Raw genomic sequence first — 24,348 nt, 5'->3', positions numbered from 1 at the left:
ACTAACTATTAATGGGCAAAATAACTAGGTGAAGGGAAATATATATCTTAAAAATAATTATTGCATGCTCTTCCTTCCATGTCACCTTACCCTTTTTGGTTTAAGACTATAAATTCTTGTCATCCATATGTTAGGAAAGAATCTAGTGACTTTTGGATACTATATTAAAAATACTGCAGCTCTATAAAAAGCAGGCTTTCTAATTTTGAACACTGATTTGTTAATCAGAGCTATGCCAAAAGTTTGATATGCACCTTAAACCCAAAATCTGCCTGGGTTTGAGTTAATACAAATGGCCAAATGAGTTAACTGTTTTATTCAAATATTGTTTGCTACCTGCCAATGTCATTTTAAACTGTTTAAGCTCTGTCTGGATATCCATGAACTTGATTGAGGTAGCTGTTTGTGTTGTCTTAAGTTCTGTCTGCATTAGTTGGAGTAGTTCATGTGATATCTTTTAATATGGCTACCCAGCTCTACTTCATGTTCCAAAGAACAACAATTGGATATGTAAAAGTTGCTCAAATTTCAGATGCTGCAAAGTGATCAAATATGACAGGACTTGAAGGGCTGTTGAGAACCACTCCACTGAAGAGCTGATATTAATCTTAATTATAATTCCAATTCATCATTAGAGGTCTGAATGTTTTTTGGTGAGGGCTTTGGCATTTTAAAATAATTCTAAACCCTCTAAGAATCATTCTCACATTAGACATTTTATTCTAGATTTGTAAAATATCACGGTTTGGTGTCTTCTCCCTGCATCTAAGTTCGTATTTCCCCTTCTTGACTTTTTTTTTTTTTTTTTTTTAATCTTTATCAAAGCCACTCTTCCCCCTAAAGGAATCTATTTTAGTAATCTTTCTCCTTTGACTGTGACAAAATTGCAATGTCTATTTTTGTTTAAGGCTTGAATCCCACTTGTACATTCACTGGACGCTGCTATTGTCATGTAAGCTAATACCAGGGAGTGTGTTTTTTTTTTTTTTTTTTCAAGTACAGTATCACCTGCTTGTGAAGTGGTGTTGAATGAAACAAGGCTCACATCTCTGGAAAATTTAAGGCACATTGTTCAATAGGCAGCAAAATATGGCCATAGGCTAGCAACTGTTGGCAGAAGTAGTAAGCTTACTATGATTCACATGAGAACTGGCTGTAATTATGTTCTTCATTGTTCTCACTAGAAATCCTCAGCAGTGTTGGTATTCTGAAGGATATTAGAAGTTGTGACTGGGATGTGGCACTTGAGCAAAGAATGCATTTGTTACTTATTTCTGGGGGGAGGGAATAACTGTAGTCTGAAACTTCATGCTTATTTTCGTCTTAAGGGTATATATTTGTTAGCCATGTAAAGGTTGCTAAAATTTCATTTGACATTTTCTATATCGTATTGGTATGTGGGAAGCAGACTTTTCATGCTTCAATACTATTCTTGCTCTCCTCAATTCAAATTTCAAATATACTAATTTTTGAAACTTCAGACTCATTGATTCAATCGTCAGTAGGACATCTTAATTAGACATATGGATATCCTTTTTAGAAATAGTTAAGTGTTTGGAAAACTTGTACTGCACATGTGTAATACTATACTTTTTTCCACTAAATATTTAACTCTACTGAGATATGACACTCTTACATATGTGTAAAAGAGCATTCATAATAACACTGAACCTACAGCTAAAACCTGTATTTTACATACGCTAATCTGGTTATTTCAGTGAATGTCCCTTGCTCAGATAGGGAAACATTAAATTTCTGTTTCTAAAGGTAGATAATACTGAAATCAAAGCTCTTTTTATGGAAAAATTAGTGAAAGTTTGATAATAAAAAGCAGTTCCAGTAGGTTTGAGTTCACTGCCAAATTGCTATTTGCATTTTGATTTTAATGTCAGTGTATTACTGGTTATATCTAACTTAACTGCAGTTTGCAATTACTTTGCCAGATTATTTCCATTGGTAAGAAAGAAATTGCCTGGTAATTTGTACTGTGTTTTATTTAGTAGCTTTGAAGAATTTTTAAATATACCCTTTACAGTGCATATGTGAAAGGGTGGTCTATTGTAACCTTGTATGTGGTTGTTCTATTGGTTGCCACAATATTAAAGAAATGGTGAATCTACAAGGAGGGAAATCTCAGAACAGTCTCATTTTGAAATTAACTACGAGGCTAAACTTCTTCTTTTAAAATATTTCATTTTGCAGGTGCCTCTGGGAGAGTTCATCAGTCTCATCTGAATTCAGGAAGTTCTGAAAGTAAAACATACCAAAGCTTTCAGCAGATGAGGAATGTAATGGAAAAGGACAGGAAGAGTGAGAGAACTAGAGGCAGTGGCAAAGACTTAGCATTTACCCTCATGCCCTTGTATGCTATTGGTGTGGGGGTGTTTGCAGCATACAAATTCCTGAAGGTAAATATTAAATATCTTAACCATAGAAGTGAGAGATGGTAAAGACCTAACAGGTCATTTGTTCCTCCCCTGTGTCCATGCAGATTGTTCTTTAAAATACACCTATTTTGGTTTTTTTGCCCCCATGTGGCTTCAAAGATGAGCTGCAAATTAAAAACTGTGTGTGTGTGTGTGTGTGTGTATGGAGACTTTCTAACTCTCCTTTTTTTTCCCTCTTGTCTCTTACATTTCAAATCTAAGATCCTAACTTCTCTCTCTGGGTCTTGGACAAGACTTTGCCGATACAGTCTCATACAATAGTACTATTCATAACCTAAGTAGCGGCTCAAACTCTCTCTCTTCCCATGCAGAAACGTGTCCCCCTGCAGATTCTCTTTGCTTCCCTGCAGAAAAATGGTTTCTGTGGGGAAGCAAAGAGAAGCTGCACCAGTGCTTGCACACTCCTCCCTGGCAGTGTGGGCACATCTGCCAAGGCACCTGGAGCAGCTGGGGGAGAGGTAAGTCTCGCTGCGGGAGGGAAAGGGGTGTGTGTGTGTCTGTGGATGCCTTGGCTGCACAGGGACATTCAGCCCGGCTGGGCAGAGGAGGAGGACAATGACGGAGATGGAGTTTCCCCCTCCCTCACATGGAGCAACTAGGGTTGGGTCCCTCCGGTTGCAGGAAGTTCTGCATGGCAGTGGGGGGTCTGGGTGCAGGGGGTGAGGCTTGATGGGTAGAGAGTTCTGCATGTGGGAGAGTGAGGCTCATTGGGGGGTTTAGATGTATGGGGTGAGTCCAGAGGTATGAGGGTTGGTCAGATGGGGGGAGCAGCTCCCTGTACAGTGAGCCACCCCCCCCACTTCTTGGCCCCACTGTTCCTCCTCCACAAGGGGAGGGGTCCTGTATGTGGAGCTATTCCCCCCTGTCTACACAACCCTTGTGCATCTGGTCCAGCCCATGCACCCAGCCACCCTGCATTGGGAGCCCCCCACTGAGCCCCTCCCGAACCTCCCCCCCTGCATCAGAAGCCCCCCCCCCCCCCCCCCCCCCCCAAACCTCACACACTGCATCGGTGGCCCACCACACCTGGACCCCTTCCCCAGCATCCAGACCGGCCCCCCCGCACTGAGCCCTAACCAACTTCACCTGTACTCCCCTGCACCCAGAATCCCTCAATGAATCCCTGTGCATACAGATCCCCTCTGCACCTGGATCTCCTACAGAGCTGCCTGCTTCTAAATTGCACCTGGTACTCTTGAGGGAATTCTGCACCTAAAATTAAAAATTCTGTGCCTAAAAACTTTAATTTCTGCAAAATTCTGCCCATTTTATTTGTCAAAATAACACAGTAACAACAATAAAATCACACCATTTTCATTTATTTGCTAACAAGTATTTTTAAATAAATTACCAAAATAACTGAAAATGGTGTGATTTTAATTTATTTAAAAATACTTGTTAGCAAATAAATGAAAATGGTGTGATTTTTATTGTTACTGTGTTATTTTGACAAATAAAATAGGTAGAATTTTTTTGGTGCAAAATTCTCTCAGGAGTAAATCTACCTGCCCTGTCTTAGAACATGCCAACAAGGTCCAAAGGTACCTAATTCATGTAATTAGTACCTTCTAGAGCATGCTAGCAGAATTGTATAGACACGCCCTGAAATCTTTAGCAGTAGAAGTCTAGACTTTTTTTTTCTTTTAATCCCAACAGTTATGCTGCAACAATGGGGAATTTTGTTTAAAAAACATAACACCATATCTATTTTTAGTGCTGAAAGAAGTAGTAATCCAGTTTTCTAGCAAAGTGAGGTCCTGATATTTATTTGCATTGTGGTAGCTACTAAGATCTCCAGTCCTAGAACTGGACAAGTGCATTCTGGGCACTATACAAACGCATAATAAAATGACAGTCCCAGCTTTTCTGAAGTGATTACTGTCTAAATGAGACCAGAGACTACGGGTGGGTACAACAAACAAGGAGCATAAGGTTATAAGTCAAAACTGGACAGTATGAAAAGTAGTTGTCACATTACTCTAGCTGCCTGACAGCTGTTGAAGTTTCTTTTGTGGGCATCATGACAGAAGAGTTTTAAGGAGGCTGATCAGTTGGTCTTGTGGATGTTTATGGGGAATCTCCTCCCATGCATGAGGAGCAATATGGGAGAGAGCGTGAAGGTGCTTGTTTGTAACACATTTGTTAAATTTACGAAGACTAGTATCATTGTCACAGCAGATGCTGCTGAAGTTGACCTCTTCATGTGTATATGAGATAATGGAGGACAGGCCTCAAAAGTACTTCTGGGGAATTCTGCGGCACTGCACGCGTGCAGAATTCATGTCCCCCACAGTGGTGTGTGGGTTGTGTTTTTTTTTTTTTTTTTCTCTCTGCAGAAAATAGATTCTGCTGAAGAGGTGCTTAAGTTACACCTTTTACCCACCAAGGGCTGCTGTGACACCAGAACAGAGGGCAGTTGGCTCAGGGTTTGGAGCAGTCAGCTGCAGATAGGGAGAAGGGGAGACACTGCATTCCTCAGAGTGCCCCATCAACAGGGCCAGGTGAAGAAACACAGGATATTTGGGGGGGGGGGGGAAATGGACAGAGTGGGGCACACAGGGCTGCTGTGGGTCACATAGACTGGGATTCAGAAGGGTGGGGGGACAGACTGGGGTGGGGGCACAGGAGCTAGTGGGGTGACAGCATTGAGCCAGGGACTGAATGGGAGTAGGGGTGCAGGGTGATGGGATGAGGAGAAGGGGAGCTTGTTTTCTGTGAGGAGAGGGAGGAATGCAAAGGGGGCCGACATAGTCAAAGCGGTGAGCCATGAAAACTATTTTTGCAGCCATATAAGCGGAGCAGACTGCATTTCTCAAAGCTGGAAAAGAAGAGGTAGTGGTAATTGAGACTCAGGGTGAGGGCCTGTACTACAAGAGACTTAACTGTATGGTTGGAGAGAAAAGGTCGTTGCTTATCCAATATAAAAAGCAAAACCCCCAACACAATTTGCCTTTTAAATGCCCCAGATATATTTTCTTAAGGCCTTTCAGGCTCTGGAATTTTCCCCAAGAAAAATGGTGGAAGCCCTAGCTAGAGATATAGATAGGGCTTCCACCATTTTTCTTGGAGGAGAATTCCAGGGCCCGGAAGGTCTTATCAAGAAAACTTTCCTGACATTCAGCATACCTTTTTTTTAATAATGTTATCACTCCCAATGAGATTTCTCTCTACCACCCTATATGCTGGCATTCCTCAGCACCCTTGGTGTTTATACTCTTTGCATACTTGGCGATTGTCATCACTTAGCTATATAGAGAGGTTTATTAACATACTGTAGTTGAGGTAGTTAGCATACATAGATATGTCAGAAACTTGAGTCTTAATTGTCTTGCATAATCATATGGTCTAGGACAGGGGTCAGCAACCTATGGCACATGTGCCAAAGGTGGCATGCGAGCTGATTTTTTTTCAGTGGCACTCTGCTGCTGGCCTGGGGTTTCGTCTGCAAATGGCTTTCCATTTTTTGCAGTGCACTGTGCAGTTTTGTAACTTCCTTCTGTCGCTTTGGCTGTAACACCTGATCTAATTTCAGTTGCTGATGACTTATGACATGCAGGAGACCAGGCTAAATAAGCTGGTGGTCCCATCCGGCCCTGGACTCTCTGGCTTATCTGGCCCCCATCACTGCAGTAGCTGAGCAATTCACTATTTTTAAGACACGTACCCTCCCGGCAGCCATGAAAACTCAGCAAGGAAAAGCAAGGGCAAGGATCACAATAAACTGATCTGCATTTTAATTTATTTTTAAATGAAGCTTCTTAAACATTTTAAAAACCTTATTTACTTTACACAGAACAATAGTTTAGTTATATAATATAGACTTCTAGAGAGAGACCTTCTAAAAATGTTAAAATCTATTACTGGCACGCAAAACCTTAAATTACAGTGAATAAATGAAGACTTGGCACACCACTTCTGAAAGGTTGCCGACCCCTGGTCTAGGAGGTTACTTTTCTGAAGGTTTTTGTGGTTAAATGTAAATTGAAGGTGTTAATGTGTCTGCTAAAACAAATTCCCCAATTGAATAGCCTTATAACAATTTTCATGCATTGTTCATATAGTGATTTGAGAAGTTCTATAAACTGTTTTGACTAAAATGTGGCACCTGGTTTAAGGTGGCACTGTAAATCAGAGGGTTTTTTTTTCTATGTGCTTACAGTGACATATTTGAGGTAGAAGTCAAAATATTGTGCATTGATAAACAATGGGTGGACAGAAGGGATAGCTCAGTGGTTTGAGCATTGGCTTGCTAAACCTAGGGTTGTGAGTTCAATCCTTGAGGGGACCACTTAGGGATCTGGGGCAAAATCAGTACTTGGTCCAGCTAGTGAAGACAGGGGGCTAGACTCAATGGCCTTTCAAGGTCCCTTCCAGTTCTAGGAGATAGGATAACATATTTAAGGTCTTGAATGTAGTTTTCAAAGATATACACATCTTTGTTATCCTTGGCTTGTTTTCTGGCAGCCTTGCAATAAATTGTCTGATTCAGAAGTGGGTACTTCTGATGAGATTATATGAAACAAATATATAAAACAAAACAATTTTAATGCATCTGCAGAAAGCAACAGGACACCTGCTATACTAGCAAAACTAGAGTGATTTGGACAAACATTTTATGGACATTATTTCACAAATGTTAAAATGTCACTTTTTTGGCAAAAAGCTTCGGATAGTTTCAGTGAGTTTTGCTGTGTTTGACTTAGTTTGAGGAGTGGGGGGGGGATCAAGGGTGAATGAAAATATCACAAAGTAAATAGCTGAAACTGTTAATACATTTAGATGCTTAAATAAGGTTTCTATCTTCTAAAACGCATATTAAGCTATTATATTGGCTTAAGTGTAACTTCATTTTTTTTTTTTTTTTAAGATGAAATCTCAAGAAGGAAGCTCTTCCAAGAAAGAGAAAAATACAGCAGAAGATAAGGCAAAAGAAACAGGCAAGGCATCAGTTCAGAACATGCATAATTGCAAAATGCTTAGTTTTCCTTCTAAAATAAAACCATATACATTCATTGATAGTTGCAGAACAAAATCCAGTCTCTTAATTTATTAAAATGCTTTGAAGAACATTAGCAAGACTATTAATTTAAAATTAAGTGCTTGGGTATGTCATAGGCATAGAGCAATGCTCAGTAGTGACATACTTAGAATCATAGAAATGTGGGGCTGGAAGGGACTCGGAGCAGCTGTCTAGCCCACCCACTCTGCTGAGGCAGCACCAAGTATACCTAGATCATAACTGACAGGTGTTTGTCCAGCCTGTTCCTAAAGGCCTCCAGTGGTAGGGATTTGTCTTCCTTGGAAGCCTAGTCCAGAGCTTACTATCCTTTTTAGTGAGATTGTTTAATCTGCAGCAACGGAAGTTTAGGTTGGATATTAAGAAAAACAATTTACTTCTTGTCCTGCCTTGAGTGGACATGGAGAACAGTTCATCACTGTCCTCTTCATAATAGCCCCAGCCCTTAACATATTTGAAGACTGAAGTCCCCCCTCAGCTTTCTTTTCTCAAGACTAAATATGTCCTGTTGTTTTAACTTTCCTTATAGCTCCGGTTTCCTAAACTTCTTATCCTTTTTGTTGTTTTTCCCCAGGACTCTCTAGCTTGTCCATATATTTCTTAAAGTGTGGTGCCCAAAACTGGACACACTACTTTAGCTGAGGCCTACCATTGCTAACTAGAGTGGGACAATGACCTCCTGTGTTACATACAACACTTCTTAATACATCCCAGAATGATATTAGACTTTCTTGAAACTGATTCACTTTGTTGGCTCATATTCAATTTATGATCCACTATAACGCCCTTATCCTTTTCTGCAATACTACTGCCTAGCAAATTATTTCCCAATTTGTGTTCACACATTTGATTTTTCCTTCCAAAGTGCAGTATTTTGTTCTTGTCTTTATTGAATTTCATCTTGTTGATTCCAGACCAATTCTTCAATTTTGTTTTTAATTCTAATCCTGTCCGTCAAAATGTTTGACATCAAGCTGGGAGGGGTTTCGTCCTCAGACTTTACAAGCGTATTCTCCACTTCATTCCAAGTCATTAATGGAAATATTGAATAGTAATAGACCCAGGACTGACCCCTGAGGGACCCCATTAGATACGCCTTCCCAGTTTGACAGTGAACTGTTGATAACTACTATTTGAGAATGGTCTTTCAACCAGCTGTGCATCCACCCTATAGTAATTTCTTCTAGACTACATTTCCCTAGTTTTGCTTATTAGACTGTCATGTGAAACTGTCAAAAGCATTATTAACATCAAGATCTATCACACATACTACTTCCCCCCCCCACCCCACCCCCCCCAACCAGTGAGCCAGTAATCCTATCAAAGAAGGGGCCTGTCAGGATTTATTTTTGATGAATCCATGTGGGCTATTACATGAAACCCTATTATTCTGTAGGCACTTACAAATTGATTGTTTGTTTAATAACTTGTTCCAGTATTTTTCCAAGCATCAAAGTTAGGCTGACTGGTCTCTAACTTCCTGAGTCCTCTTTGTTCCTCTTTTTAAAGATATGTACTATGTTTGCTGTTTTCCAGGCTTCTGGGACCTTACCCATCCTCCATGAGTTTTTGAAGATCGCAATCTCAGAACCATTGGGAACTATGTCTAGTTCCTTAGAGTAAACTTTGGCAGGCCCTGCCATCTTGAATGCATCTAATTTATCTAAATATTCTCTAACTAGCTCCTTCCCACTTATTGTTAATATTGTGTTAGGCATTTGGTCACAGTTAACCTTTTTATGGAAGACTTAAGCAAAACAAGCATTAAACACCTCCGCTTTCTTGTTGTCACTGTTATTAGATCTCCTTCTCCTGCTAAGCAGTGGTCCAATGCTTTCTCTTGCTCCTATTGTATTTCTAGAACCTATTGCCTTCTGTTTCCTGCTAAGTGTAACACATTTTGTGTCTTAGGCGTTCTGATTTTTGTCTCTACATGCTTGTGCTATTCTTTTGTGTTCATCCTTAACAATTTGTCCATGTTTCCACATTTTTAAATTCCTTTTTTCATTTTTCAGGTTATTAAGGAGCTATTTGTGAGCCTTTGGTTTCAAAATGCCAAGGGCATGACTTTTGTTTTTGGTTGGCTCGTTCTGTTTAGCAATAAGGACCCATCATGCATCTAGAATAACTTGCTGTAACAGGACATTCTTGGTTGATAACTGCAAAGTAATGCACACTGGAAAACCTAATCCCAATTGTACATACAAAACAATGGGATCTAAATTAGCTATTACCACCTAAGAGATCTTGGAGTCATTGTGGCTAGTTCTGTGAAAACATCCACTCAATGCAAAGTGGCAGTCAAAAAAGCTAACAGAATGTTAGGAATAATTAGTAAAAGGATAGAAGATAAGACATTAAATCTATATAAATCCAGGATATGCCCATACCTTGAATACTGCGCACAGATGTGGTCACCCCATCTCAAAGATAAATTAGAATTGGAAAAAGTACAGAAAAGGACAACAAAAATGATTAGGAGTATGGAACAACTTCCATATGAGAAGAGATTAATCAGACTGACTCTTCAGATTGGAAAAGAGATGATTGATAGAGGTCTATAAAATCATGACTGGTGTGGAGAAAGTAAATAATGAAGTGGTATTTACTCCTTCACATAACACTAGAACCAGGAGTCATCCAATGAAATTAATAGGCAGTAAATTAAAAACAAACAAAAGGAAGTTCTTCACACAGTGCACAGCCAACCTGTGCAACTTGTTGCCAAGGGATGCTGTGAAGGCCAAAAGTATAACGGAGTTCAAAAATTAGGTAAATAAGTTCATGGAGGATAGGTACATCAGTGGGTATTAGCCAAGATGGTCCGGGATGCAATCCTGTGCTCTGGGTGTCTCTGGTCTCTGACTATGAGAATCTGGGAGTGGACGAGAGGGGATTTGCCCTGTTCTGTTCATTCCCTCTGAAGCACCTGGCATTGGCCACTGTTGGAACACTGGTTTCTGGTCTAGATGGATCATTGGTCTGACCTAGGATGGCCATTCTTATGCTTGGTTGAATGCTCTCCAATAACGTAATTTTGAGGGTGGGAGTTTGGCAGTTTAGGTAGATTACAACCTGCTTTTTTGGGTCACACTCTCATTGATCTTCTGCTCTAATGAACTAATGTCATTTTTAGAGCAGGTCAGACTGGGCATGTCAAATTTTAGTTATTTAAAAATCATAACAGCTTTATAGAAGACATGTAGTAAAGAGTAATGGAGTAATCCATTACCATTGCATACTAATAAGGGATTGTTCCCCACAACACGCTTTCTAGTGTCTTATTGAGCCTAGTGTAAATGCCAAGTCATGTGGTTTCTGTAAGTCCTTTGGGGAACCTAAGAAGTAAGCTTTAATAGTTACTATCAGGATGTCTTGCTTTTATAGTCATGATTTTCCCTTTATTGCTCCTAGTTACATTCCTTTTTATTTACTACCCTAACCAACTCCTTTGCTTTTGCCCGTGTTTACATCCTTCAAATCCCTGTAACTTATTAGTGTGTCCTCCCCATCATGCCTAGGAAAATATTTGTGTGTATAGTTTTTCATTAGTCAGTTTTCCCCCCCATTTGTCTGATAACTGGAGTTTACTTTTTTACTCCAGTTCCTCCTTTTTGGGGGGTAAGGTAGTGCCAAGAGCTGAGCAACTTTTACACACAGTCACTCCAAAGTTTTACAGAGAAGGGGTTACTTTAGTTCTTTTTGATAATGTCTACCCTAACCAAAAACATAATTTGGCTTTTATTTCTTTGCTGCCATTTTGCAGTGCAAACACATGTCTAATACACTGTCTTCTCTTTTAGAACATCAGCTTTTGGAACTGGAGCAGCATCTAGCACAGACAGAGAAAATTTTAAATTCTTTATTGACTCAGTTAGACCCACTGTCGAACTGGTGAGTAATTTCAGGATAGGGAATACAGGTTATGCCTTAAATAAAGTTATACTAATTGACCCCTAACTTTTTAGGGAGTTACAAACATCTCAAAAGATCATCTTATTTATGAGGTGAAAAGTACCGAGAAACCTTGTTTGTAATGTATCGGGGGTAGCAGTGTTAGTCTGTATCTACAAAAACAACAAGGAGTCTGGTGGCACCTTGAAGACTAAAGATTTATTTGGGCGGTTGCATCTGAAGAAGTGAGCTTTTTACCCATGAAAGCTTATGCCCAAATAAATCTGTTAGTCTTTAAGGTGCTACCAGACTCCTTGTTGTTCTTGTTTGTAATGTAGCATTTGTATAATGCTGTACATACAGTTGCCAACTCTGCAGATTTAAACAGGCTTTACTACAGACAGGTTCCTTGTTGACATACAGATGTAAGCAGCATAGTAATGGGATGATAATACTGCAAAGTGGTATTTTCATGTCTTTCCACATTCAAAACACCCATGTAAAACACGTTCACCAATTTTGCTTCAATTCTTTAGAAACAATACTATTATCTTATTTACTAAGTAAAATTCCTGGTTTCGCAAATGACTTTTAATAAAGATTGTTTTCAAAATTATGGGAAGCCCAGTTGTAGAAAAACTGATCTTAATTGAAACTTAATACAGATTCTGAGGAAGGAGAAATAAGTATAGTTTTTAATGAAATCTCTTCTAAATCCAAAGTAAACCTAAATAGCATTTGAAATTCTTTGCTGGGGATTGGATGGCTCATGACTGTTAACATAATATGGAGTTTCTTCCCCTTGAAGATCATGGGTAGTGACCAAAAGTAACTACCATTTGATAGCTACCATATTTGGCCTTTATGAACTTGGTTTAGGTGGCCATGAATGTATATCATAGGGAATTATCATAATTTCTGATCCATTGGTAGTCTCAGGAGAAAACTAGGGAATAACTAACAAGAGCTACTTATGCTTCTAGAAAAGTACCTTCCCTGAAGTAGGGTTGAGGCACACTAATTGGGAGTGTTGTACATCAGCAATCAAGAGTATTCAGTTCACACACAGATAAGGGCTGTGTGTTGATTTGACACCTTTCATGAGAACTATGTTATTAAATTAAAACAAATGTATTACCTTGGTGCTGTTTCTTGAACTTAATAACTTTCAATACATTAAATTTAGTAGGTTGAAGCTCCTTATTAAATCAGAAAATTAAATGACAAACTTGCAACTGGTTAATACTCTAACAGCAATCTCTTCAAAACAAAACATCTTGATAAGACACTTTTATCCAAGCTGTAATGTTCCCTTTCTGAGGTCTTATTTAGACAAGTTGTCTAGAATAGCTTTCATTGTTAATTCCATCTTTCAGTGGGCACTTCTTCAACTAGAACACCCATCATAAAAATTCAGTAACGAAATCAGCCAGTAGCTATATTTCAGTTTTGCTTTTTCCCCCTCAATCTTCAGAGGAAATGTAGTGATGGTTGCCAGCAAGTTTTTAAAACTGGTTTTTAGTCACTCATCCAACCATGATAGTAGTAATTCACCTGGAAAAAATAGTTCGATCTATTCTGGAGTCAGAATAATATTTTCGGTGCAATTTTGACAAGTATTCATTTCCAGTTGTTGCTCAGGTGAACCTTCAGCTTCTTGTCTCTTCATTTCAGTGTTAATGCTTTGGCTTGTGAACAGAAAGATGAAATAATGACACAGCTCCAGTCCATTAGACAGCTGATGAAGGAAAGTGGATTGGATAAATCAGAAATGAAACTAAAAGGTACTTCTAGTTTTCAGTCAATGTTGTAGATCCTTCTTGCAGTAAATCAGTGTTTAGCTTACTTAAGTTGTAAGAACTGAATGTTCAGTTCATACTACATCTTGGATGCAATATGGTTCTTACTTCCAGACTGGTGGATATTATCAGATGGTATTTTAAAATCTTATTTTTTGCCACAAGTTGTCTATAAAAGTAGCAGCTCACTTACCTGATGGGTACTTAGTTACAAATCGAGATGTTGGATCTCTAGAGGTGGGAACACAGCTCAATCCTACCAGAATACACTGCTGCATTTAGAGCCAGAAGTCCTCTGCTGCTTTATTAGAGAGATTGGAATTGACGGAATGCATCATGAGCTCTCAACCTCAATAGGCTGCTAATGCATTAGTCAGACTTTTTGGAGGAATTAAAACTGAAACTTCTAAGAATGACTTCTGAAACTGAGAACCCTGTCACTAATCTTAAATCTTCATTTTCTTTTTTTGTAAACTAAGATGTTAATCACACATGTAATGAGAAACTTGAAGATCTCATTCAGTCATTTGGCAAACACACTCAGGAAAAAGCAGATGACAATGAAGATCATAGTATTGCAGATCTGCTTGAAGATACTGATGGTGGTTACAGAAAGGAAGAGCATGAACTGTGTGACTGTGAATTCACACTTAGTCAGCTGATTGAGCCAAAGGTGATAGAAGTTCAAGAAATAATAAATAGAGAGATACTGGAACCAGAAGAGACTGAATTAAGGCGGCGTAATAGATATGAATTAAATATGCATATATAAAATGTTCAAAATTAAAGAATTGTTGCACATAACATTGTATGCACTTTTAAAATATTCTGTCACTGCTATATGCTTTCAAAGTAGAGGTGAAATCCTGCCCCACTGAAGTCAATGGGAGTTCTGCAATTGACTTCAGTGGGTGGCAGGCTTTCACCCAGAACGTTTACACATATATAGTTCTATTTATTTTTCCTATAGAAAATATTTCTGTACTATCTGTATATAATACACTGAAATTACACATGGTGCTCCACTAAAGCATCAAGATTTTAATACAATATTTGTTTTCATACCTAATTAAAACTAAGAGGAATGGATATAACTCATAGTGATTATTTTAAATATAGAAATCTTAGAGTAATTTAAATGTCTTTTTCTGGAGTTGCACATGCAAACTGAAGAAAGTATACTGCTGGGGGGGGGGGAATTCTGGTGCCTGCAGAAAATAGCTCCCTTGTAGAATTCCTGTGCTTCCCTGCAGGGAAACAGGCCATCAGACAACAGGCCATCAGATTTGATGGGCCATCAGGAAGGAACAATAAAACTGTGAAGATGCTAGTCTCTCTCCCTCCTGGGAGGCGTCCAGGGATGTAACTGTGACACTACTAGGTCAGGTGGTCTTGTCAATTGATACTAAACATTATCTGGGACTTCTTGTAACTTTCTGCTGAAATGGAAAGGGGGTCAAGTTTGGGAAACAAAGGATTCCAGCCTTATGTAAATTTTATTTAAGGGTGGGGAGGAAGGCAAATGGGATTTCTCATCTCCATTGCCTGTCTGCCCAGGAAGAAAGAATGCTAAAGACACCTGAAGGAAAGGCAAGTGGGGAGTCCAGACTGAGACAGGGGTCCAGTCTGAAAAGAAATATACCTGGAACTCTGAACCACAGAAACTTTGCAACCTGCCTAAAATAACACTTAGGGTAAGAAATTACATTTTGTAACCTGTTTAAGTATATTGAGCTTAGCTTGCATATTTTGTTTTGTTTGCTCAGTAATCTGCTTTGTTCTGTCTGTTGTTGCTTCTACAAGGAGTCACATATTACACGGGGGTTAGGTTCTAAAGTCAGCACGTAAGGTGAAAATTGCATATAGTCAAAATTACCCTTGAAAAGCCCTTAAATCGCCCATAAAGTACAGTATACAACTCTGTACAGTAATACTGTATGTATAATGTATATAGTAATGTACAGCATATAATAGAGTACATATGCAAAATATAACTTTAGTTTAATTACATGAGAGACAGAAGACTGAAAGAATAAAAATGGAAAACAGTAAACTTAACCACTCCATTCATCCTGGATATTTGTTGTTGTAGACTAGCAAGATGATAATGGTGGTACAACGATTATGACAATGGTGATGCGACGACTATGTTGATTAGTACAGCGCCTGTATGATGAACGATGAGACGCTGAAGATGGGTGCTGTACACACTCCGATGGGTAGTCTTCCTCTTCCCCTGACAACACTATTGGGAGGTCGTCAGGGCTTGATGTCGATCCAGGAGAGCTTGGGTGACGGAGAGTGAGTCATAGATGAAGTGATTGGCTCTGGTTCAGCTCGAGAAGTTGACTGCGTAGGCTCATCTGCTGCTGGTTGTTTTTTCTCGAAAAACATGGTGATCAGCACTGTCGCTGTTGTCTCTTGAGCTGCTCAAACATTTCTTGATATGGTCGCAAATCGTCCGTAATACGACGTGTGATTTTTTTTTTTTTTTTTTTTTTTTTTTTTTTTTTTTGAGGCTTCGTTCCATAGAGGGATCGTATTCAGAAATTAAATCATTCAAGTGTTCCGCTGCTTGGAACACTTCAGCAAATTTATGAAATTCCAACTTGCTGGCTCTTCCTGTTCGTCGTTGTCATCTTCGTCTTCTCTAGACGATTTTATCAGTTCCTCTAACTCTTCGTTAGTCAATGTTTTTCTATGGCTCTCAATTAATTCTTCAATTTCTTCCTCAAGGATGTCGACGAAGCCATCACCACCCACTTGCCTGGCCACCTGAACAATGCGTTTCACTTCTTTGTCAATGGTTGGGAAACCCTTAAAATCATTCACACATTCTTTCCATAGGCTTCGCCAACATGCATTGATTGTTTCAGGCTTGATTGCATCCATTGCCTGTTTAATATAAGTGATACAGTTGGCAATGTTGAAGGACTTCCAACACTCCATCACATTAAGATTGGGATCAGCATCCATAGCGCTATGTATCCGTGAGAATGTAAGCCTTGTGTACGTGGCCTTGAAACAGCGAATCATGCCTTGCTCGAGAGGATGGAGGTGGTATTGGGGGGGAGAGACTACTTCAAGATTGTTATACGCAAACTTGAGTGCCTCAGAATGCCCAGGAGCATTGTCTATGATCAGCACCACTTTAAAGTCAAGTCCTTTCTCTTCGAGGTACCGCTTGACCTCCAGAATGAAACCCTTGTGGAACCAGTCCAGAAATAATGCTGCCCGTCACCCAAGCCTTTTTATTTGATTGCCGGAACACAGGCAGGAGATTTTTGTTCTTGCCTTTTAGGGCACAGGGATTTTCAGCCCTATAGAGCAAGCTCGGCTTTATTAAATGCCCAGCTGCATTGCCACAAAACAACACAGTCACATGGTCTTTAGATGCTTTGAAGCCAGGGGCTTGTCTTTCTGATTTTGAAGTGTAAGTGCGGTTGGGCATTCTTTTCCAGAAGAGCCCAGTCTCATCAGCATTAAAAACTTGTTCTAGAAGAGAGCCCTTTTCTTCTATGATTTTCTTTAATTGTTCGGGGTAGGCTTTTGCTGCTGCTTCATTGGCAGATGCAACTTCACCAGTAGTCTGCACATTCCTAAAACTGTTAAGCCAACCTTGGCTGGCTTTGAATTCCTTCTCATCAGAAAGCTGTCCCTCTTCAATGGGAGGTTTGAACAGCGCGTAGAGGCTAAGAGCCGTTTCTCGCAACCTGTTGCCATTGATAGGCACATGTTTACAGTTCATGTCTTCCAGCTATAAGTTTAATGCCTTTTCAGTCTTCACTAAAGTCTTATCACATACCTGGCTCATCGCCTTAGCAGTTATTGGAGCACTTGATGCCACGGCTTGACAAATTTCTCTCTCTCAAATCTTTATGGCATGGATGCTAGATTCGTTGCGGCTATATTTACGTGCCACGTTGAAGACCGACGTACCATCTCTCTAAGTCCAACACAGCCAGTTTTTCCTCCAGCGTTGGAACAGATCACTGTTTCTTCGGTTGAACACCAGATGAAGTAGTTGGCTTGTGTTTAGGGGCCATGTTGTACGAAAAAAACATATTTTTAAACACTAGAATCACACTCAGCGCGGCGAGATGTTCACACACACTGAGAGGCACGTGGGAACTAGACCGACTGAAGGAACAGCAGATTCATGTCTCCCATCTCACACTCACTCCGGGGCATATGCTCATTGAGTGGAATGGTGGGTGGAATTGCCCACACTACTGTATTTAAATTGTTGTTTTTCTTTACTTTTTTTTTTTTTTTTGCCGAGCACGTATAGTTGAATTCACCTAAGTTAAATGTGCGTATGATACAACTCCACTATATTCACTTAAAATTCTCCTTTTGTAGTTGTTATATTATAAACAAAAATTAAGTTTAACCCCATGTGTACAATTCATAATGGGGTGGGGGGGAGAGGGAAGCTGTGCATACCTTCCTCCGCATTGAGGGAGGAGGTGGATTTGGATCTCCACACCAAGGGAAGTGGACACCTGAGTGCTGGGGCAAGTCCCTTAAGCTGAGCCTTCCCAGAACTGATCTCCGTATCTGTTTTGTTCTGCAGTTGGGTGTGGCCCTGCCTGTGTGTGTGCTGGAAGAGGCTTAATAGCTCGGCTCAGCAAGACAGGTAAAAAGGGTGCCCAGGCAGGCTTAGTGGTATCTCAGCACATCAGATGGCAGGTTAAGGGGTCCAAACCATCACATACATGTTTAGCAAAGCAATTGTTAAATATTAATATTGTATTATAGATATGTGAAAACATCTGGATTTCTTGAAGTTTGATAAAGGTCTATCTAGCATATTTCTAAAAGTGGTTGAGCTATAGGAAAAAATACTCATTTAAAACAAACTTGCAAGAACAATCCAAAATAATAGAAAAATGCAAAATTATCTTCCATATGGCAATTGCTTGTCAGTTTACTGTTTTCTAATCTATATAATTTCTCAGGACGTAACTAGTAAACTCCATTTGATGTCATGCAATATGAATATAGTAAACAGGGCAAGAAGCAAATGAACTTGACTAAATAATTATGGATGCCATATGGCAAACTCAGTTTCATTTTGATAAGTACAAGGAAACGTATGTAAAAGTAAAATATTCAATCTAGTAATGAACAGCTCTCTAAGCAACAAACACACAAGGTTAACAAATGCTGCTTAAAAAGTTAATGTCTAACAATTATGATGAAAAGCTAAAGTGCTCTAATTCTGTTCTCTTTACTTTTCTGAAAATGTTATGAGCAGATTTGGTGTCTGTGTGCCAGAAAAAACAGGATTAACACCATAATTACAGTGGCATTTCAGGGCTGATGTAGTTCATGTGTCAGATTATTAGAAGTAATCCTTTTCTGAAAGTTTATAATTCAGATATCACTTGCCTTGGACTGATTTTTGGCATATGAAATCTCTGTCCAGGACTAACTTTTTAATCACTTTATTGCAAGATACTCCTGGAAAGCCAGCATGGCTTCCATTGTAGGCCTGGTGCTTCATACAGGATTTGCACTCAGACAAATTCAGGTGAACACAATCAAAACCTAGTGTAGTTTTTGTCAATCTTACTAATGCCTCTGATTTTGTAAATCAAGACGGCCTGTGGACAGTCCTCTGCAAGTTTGGTTGCCCCGATAAGTTTGTGAACATTATTAAATCTTTTCAAGCAGGAATGGAGGTTTATGTCTTTGACCAAGGCTGCTTCTCAAGTCCCTTTATTGTCACCAGTGGAGTAAAACAAGTCTGAGTTCTTGCTCCAATCTTATTTATCATGTTTGCAGCTGTTCTTATGCATTCAGAGGTATGGTTTATGGCATTTATATTTACTATTGTATGGATAGTGGTCTGTTGAATCTACATTGTGTGAGAAGACAAAAGTTATAAAAACAACTATTCATGAATTACTTTCCATTGATGATGATACTTTATTGACCTATACACTCAGGGACATTCACCTTGCTATTGCTCACAGATTGTTTTGCACATGCACCAAAATGTTTTGGTTTAACGATCAGCCTAAAGAAGAAAAGTCATGGTGCATCTTCAATCAGGAAGTACTGCAACTACTCTAGTTTTGTCCATCCACAATGTACCACTCAAGGTCGTGACAAATTGTGCTATGTAGGCAGTGTCATTTCATGAGATGCATGGTTTGATGACAACATTACAAAGCACATTGGTGCAGACAGTGATGTCGTCGGGAAAACTTCAGCATCATCTCTGGGACAAACATGCTGTCAGTCTTCAAACAAACTGCTGTTTACTGCAATGTCAACAGCATTGTGCTCCTCTACAGCTGCAAATCATGAACTACTTATCAATGCCACCTAAAATGCTTAGACCAGTTCCACTATGTTGTCTATGGTGGATAATGGGAATTAAATGACAATATTTGATTCCAAACACCAAGGTTCTCAAGTGCAGCATCACAGGCATTGAATCCTTTATAGTGAAAGTGCAGCTCAGATGGTGTGGTCATATGGTCTGAATGTCTGATAATAGAATACTGAAAGCTGTCTTCTACAGAGAATTGCAGGCTGGAACTTGCTTTAGGGGCAAACCAAGGAAACATTACAAAGACTCAAAGCTAACCTCCGATCTTGCAAAGTTGATGTCAATACCTAGAAGTCTAAGACCATGACAAGATCCGATGGCGGCAGCTTTGCCATCTCTGAAAGACTGAGCTCATAGATTGCTGCAATCAAGGAGAGCTGTGCAGGGCACAAAGCTAAAAGCAGCACACACTTATCTGCAATTATTTGGTTTTTACCTGTGGCATTTGTGGATGGGACTGCAGGTCTGAAATTGGTGTTTGGTCTCATCTCCTGACCCACAATAGGTGACTGACTAGCTCATCCATTGAACTCAATGGGAGATTCCATCCGCCGCCTCCTCCTTATCATTGAGTACTGGCTTCATGTTTATTCACACTTCTATAACTCAGAAGCTGCTTTAAGTGAAATCAATTAGATTTAATCATATGCAAGTATGATTGCTTTGAGTCTCTTTAAAAAAGCACAAACATGCACATTAAATAACTAAAGAGGTATTAAACATGCAAGAGCTAAAGCACAGAATCATTTTAGGTACTGTTTATTTTATCTTGTAAGTTAGCAATATACATGGCATTTTTTTTCTTCTAGAAGAGTGTTGGAAAACATTTTCCACTAAAATATATAAAAAATGTTTGTTTTTTTTTTCCCCCTAAAGACTGATTATTGTTTATATAATTAAAAAAAAAGTCTCACCAAGCTAAGAGAACTTCAGCCACAGCCTCAACAATTGTCTCTAGTTGGGAAATGGGGCACCAGGACCTTGAAAATACTTAGGTTAAAAGTGTAGGTCTGATGTAAGAGACTAGATTAGATTACTTCTAGGAATCTATTAGGGCAGCGGTTCTCAAACTGGGGTCTGCAAGGGTACTCCAGGGGGTCCGTGAGTCATCTCTGGCTCCAGGGCATCCATGAGTCATATCCAGGGCCTCCGGTCCCACTCATCAACTCCTTCCCCTCCCTCCTGCATGTCATGAAACAGCTGTTCCACAGTGTGCAGGAGGTGCTGGGAGGGAAGGGGAAGAGTGGGCATGGGGTGTGCTTGGGGGAGGGGAGTGGGAAGAGGAGGAGAAGGTGGGCCCTTGGGGGGGGGGGGGGGGGGGGGGAGTCAAGGCAGGGCCTGGGACTGAGCAGGGGTTAAGCACCCCTGGGAAAATTAAGTTGTCTTGGGGGTCCATGAAAAAATTTAAATCAAAATAGGGATTCTAGGGTTGCCAACGTTTGAAAACTGCTGTATTCTGGCACTTAACAAAACAATGGAATCCTTCCTGAAGCTCAAGATGCTGGCTCCCTGTATTAATAAAGAAATTCTCTAATCTCCACTTTGTTTTTCTAATCTTTATTCTAAATAAGCAAAAGTCACTCCACCTTGAGTTGAACGCTGTGGACCCTGAACATGCTCAGTGAAAAGCCATTTCTAAAATGGCGCCCTGACCAAGAGCCAAGTATGTGTGGATCAGCAGAATCATAGCTTTGAGGCAAATAACTAGAGTGAGCTTGTGCAAGATTGGTGGCTACTAAGCATGTGCAGTAAGAGATGATAGGTCAGGTCAGTTAACTGAGCAGCTAGCGGAACGGAGCCCAGTTACACTGGTCACAGCTTTAAAACAAAGGTCAGAGCTATCATACAGAATTCTGAAGTAATAGTTAATACCGGGCATGTGCAAGTGAGGTAACTTGCTTCAAAAAATAAAAACTTATATTAGAAGGGCGTGACAATGTAGCTTAAAAGGCCAGCTGCCAGCAGGCAGTTTCTGTGCCTGAGCCAGCGAGAGAGAGTATGTGTGTGTGTCTGTGTCTCTCTCTATCAGGAGAAGATGCAAACCAGCAAGAGGAGCCAAAGAAAAGCTGGTGGAAAGAAGTCAGAAAGAAGACTAAAACTGACTGACCATGAACCAGAGCTGTAACAAGGAATTTTTGCGCCCGAGGCAAGGGCCAGCTCCAGGCTCTTCGGCGGCGGGTCCCCGAGTCCCTCTCGGAGAGAAAGACCTGCTGCCGAATTGCCGCCGAAGAATGAATGAAGCGGCGGCGACAATTCGGTGGCAGGTCCTTCCCTCCGAGAGGGACTAGGGGACCTGCCGCCGAAGAAGCGGCAGTGGTAGAGCTGCTGCCAAAGCGCTGCCGATCGCAGCTCCCCTCCCTCCCCCCCGCCTCGCTTGGGCGGTAGAGCTGCGCCCCTCCGCTTTGTGCACCCGAGGCAAGTGCCTCACTCGCCTCGCCCTTGTTACAGCACTGCCACAAACTGAACAGTAACAGTGACTAGAGGAAAAATTCTAAAGAATTTATAAAGTAGTACCAACAGATTTATAAAATAAACCTGTTGTTTTAATTATATCATAGTATAAGTATCGTGTAGGATAGTATATAGAGTTAGCATGTGTTTTTATAAAAATGCATAAAATTCAGATTTTAATTGCAACAATCTATGTAAACTTTAAAGCAATTTTAGAACTGCGGTCAGCGATTTGTTACAAACTTGACCCGTGTAACAAATCACTTTGCTTAGAATCATTTGAACTATATGCTATTGTAGTTGGAATGCTCTTTAACTTGCAATAAGGGATTGTGTGTCAGATATTTTGTGGTGGGTTTTTTAATTTTAATTTTTTTTTTTGGGTAGGGTTGTCAAGCAATAAAAAATCGTGATTAATTGCGTGATTAAAAAATAGAATACCTTTTTATTTAAATATTTTTGGATGTTTTCTACATTTTAAAATACATTAATTTCAATTACAACACAGAATAAAGTGTACAATGCTCACTTTCTATTTATTTTTTATTACAAGTATTTGCACTGTAAAACCCCCCAAAAGAAATGGTATTTTTTAATTCACCTAATAAGTACTATAGTGAAAACTCTTTATCATGAAAGTTAAACTTACAAATGTAGAATTATGTAAAAAAAAAAACAAAAAAAAAAACAACCCTTCATTCAAAAATAAAATAATGTAAAATTTTAGAGCTTCCAAGTCCACTCAGTCCTGCTTCTTGTTCAGCCAATTGCTCACACAAACAAGCTTGTTTACATTTACAGGAGATAATGCTGCCCGCTTCCTGTTTACAATATCACTTGAAAGTGAGAACAGATGTTCTCATGGCACTGTTGAAGCCGGCGTCGCAAGATATTTATGTGCCAGATGCACTAAAGATTTGTCTCTTCATGCTTCAATCACCATTCCAGGGTATATGGGTCCCTGCTGATGACAGGTTCTGCTTGATAACAATCCAAAGCAGTGCGGACCGACGCATGTTCATTTTCATTATCTGAGTCAGATGCCACCAGCAGAAAGTTGATTTTCTTTTTGGGTGGTTCGGGTTCTGTAGTTTTCCGCATCGCGGGGTTGCTCTTTTTTTAAGACTTCTGAAAGCATGCTCCAGGCCTCGTCCCTCTCAGATTTTGGAAGGCACTTCAGATTCTTAAAGCTTGGGTCAAGTGCTGTAGCTATCTTTAGAAATTTCACATTGGTATGTTCTTTGTGTTTTGTTTAAATCTGCAGTGAAAGTGTTCTTAAAATAAACATGTGCTGGGTCATCATAACATGAAATAGATGGTAGAATGCAGGTAAAACAATTCCCCCCCCCCCCCCCCCGGGGCCTTCCGCAAATTTTTTATTTTTTTTTTTTTTTTTTTTTTTTTTAATGAGCGTCATCAGCATGGAAGCACATCCTGTGGAATGGTGTCCGAAGCATGAAGGGGCATATGAATCTTTAGCTCATCTGGCACGTAAATATCTTGTGATGCCGGCTACAACAGTGCCATGAGAATGCCTGTTCTCACTGTCAGGTGATCTTGCAAACAAGAAGCGGGCAGCATTATCTCGTGCAAATGTAAACAAACTTGTTTGTCTTAGCGATTGTTTGAACAAGAAGCAGGACTGAGTGGACTTGTATGCTCTGAAGTTTTACACTGTTTTGTGTTTGAGTGCATATATGGAAATGTAGAAAAACATACAAATTATTTAATACATTTCAATTGATATTCTATTTAACAGTGAGATTAAAACTGCGATTAATTCGTTTAATCACAATTAATTTTTTGAGTTAATCACGTGAGTTAACTGCAACTAATCGATATGCCTCGTTCTTTATTTAGAATTTTAGGATTCGTTGTATTAGGGATTATTAGTTACATTAATAAAAAAATATGTTTGAAAAGGATACTGCCTGCGACAATTACTTTTATCAGAAAGTTACATCCGTGTCCTTTAGTGTGTGGTTTTTTTTCTTTGTTTTGTTTTTGTTTTTTTTAACCACCCTGGAATCTTTTAATGCAGGAAGAACAGACTAAGGGTACGATAGATGGGTTATTATAGCAGTGTCCTAAAATCCATTGGGGGGGGGGGTTATACAAAGCTTATTAATATAGAGGATGTAGGGTTACAGTTAGCCTGACTCTTGCTAACATTGCATTGCAATCCACTTCATGTCAGTTCTTTCTCTGCTTCCACACTGATATGATTTTTTGGGGGAGCGCAACATACTCAATACTACTGAAATAAAATAAATCCTTTATTTAAAGTTAGTCAACTCCACTGATGTAGGATTTTAAACTTCCATATAATGGACCAGAACTTCAGCTGCTGTCAATGGAGCTATGACAAGTTGACCAGCTGAGGATCTGGCCCTACCT

The 24,348-nt window shown here is 39.7% G+C and overlaps 1 protein-coding gene across 5 annotated transcripts in view; it reads left to right on the top strand.

The window, feature by feature from the left end:
• Window positions 1-24,348, top strand: part of CAPS2 (calcyphosine 2) — a 96,962-nt gene that overhangs the window by 7,859 nt on the left and 64,755 nt on the right. For 4 of the 5 annotated variants that reach the window (XR_004645863.1, XM_034771676.1, XM_034771670.1 and 1 more), the window contains exons 2-5: window positions 2,203-2,408; window positions 7,315-7,384; window positions 11,268-11,358; window positions 13,033-13,142. Coding sequence is in view for 4 of the 5 variants with exons in the window: in XM_034771676.1 (XP_034627567.1) it covers window positions 2,203-2,408; window positions 7,315-7,384; window positions 11,268-11,358; window positions 13,033-13,142 (477 nt within the window). In the remaining variant the exon portion in view is untranslated. The remainder of the gene's footprint in view (window positions 1-2,202; window positions 2,409-7,314; window positions 7,385-11,267; window positions 11,359-13,032; window positions 13,143-24,348) is intronic. The other variant, XM_034771686.1, reaches the window with a different exon arrangement.

This window comes from Trachemys scripta, chromosome 1 (assembly GCF_013100865.1).
Source record: "Trachemys scripta elegans isolate TJP31775 chromosome 1, CAS_Tse_1.0, whole genome shotgun sequence".
Classification (NCBI taxonomy): domain Eukaryota; kingdom Metazoa; phylum Chordata; order Testudines; family Emydidae; genus Trachemys; species Trachemys scripta.
The sequence above is the reverse complement of the archived record's forward strand: the minus strand, read 5'-3'. Positions and strand labels throughout refer to the sequence as shown.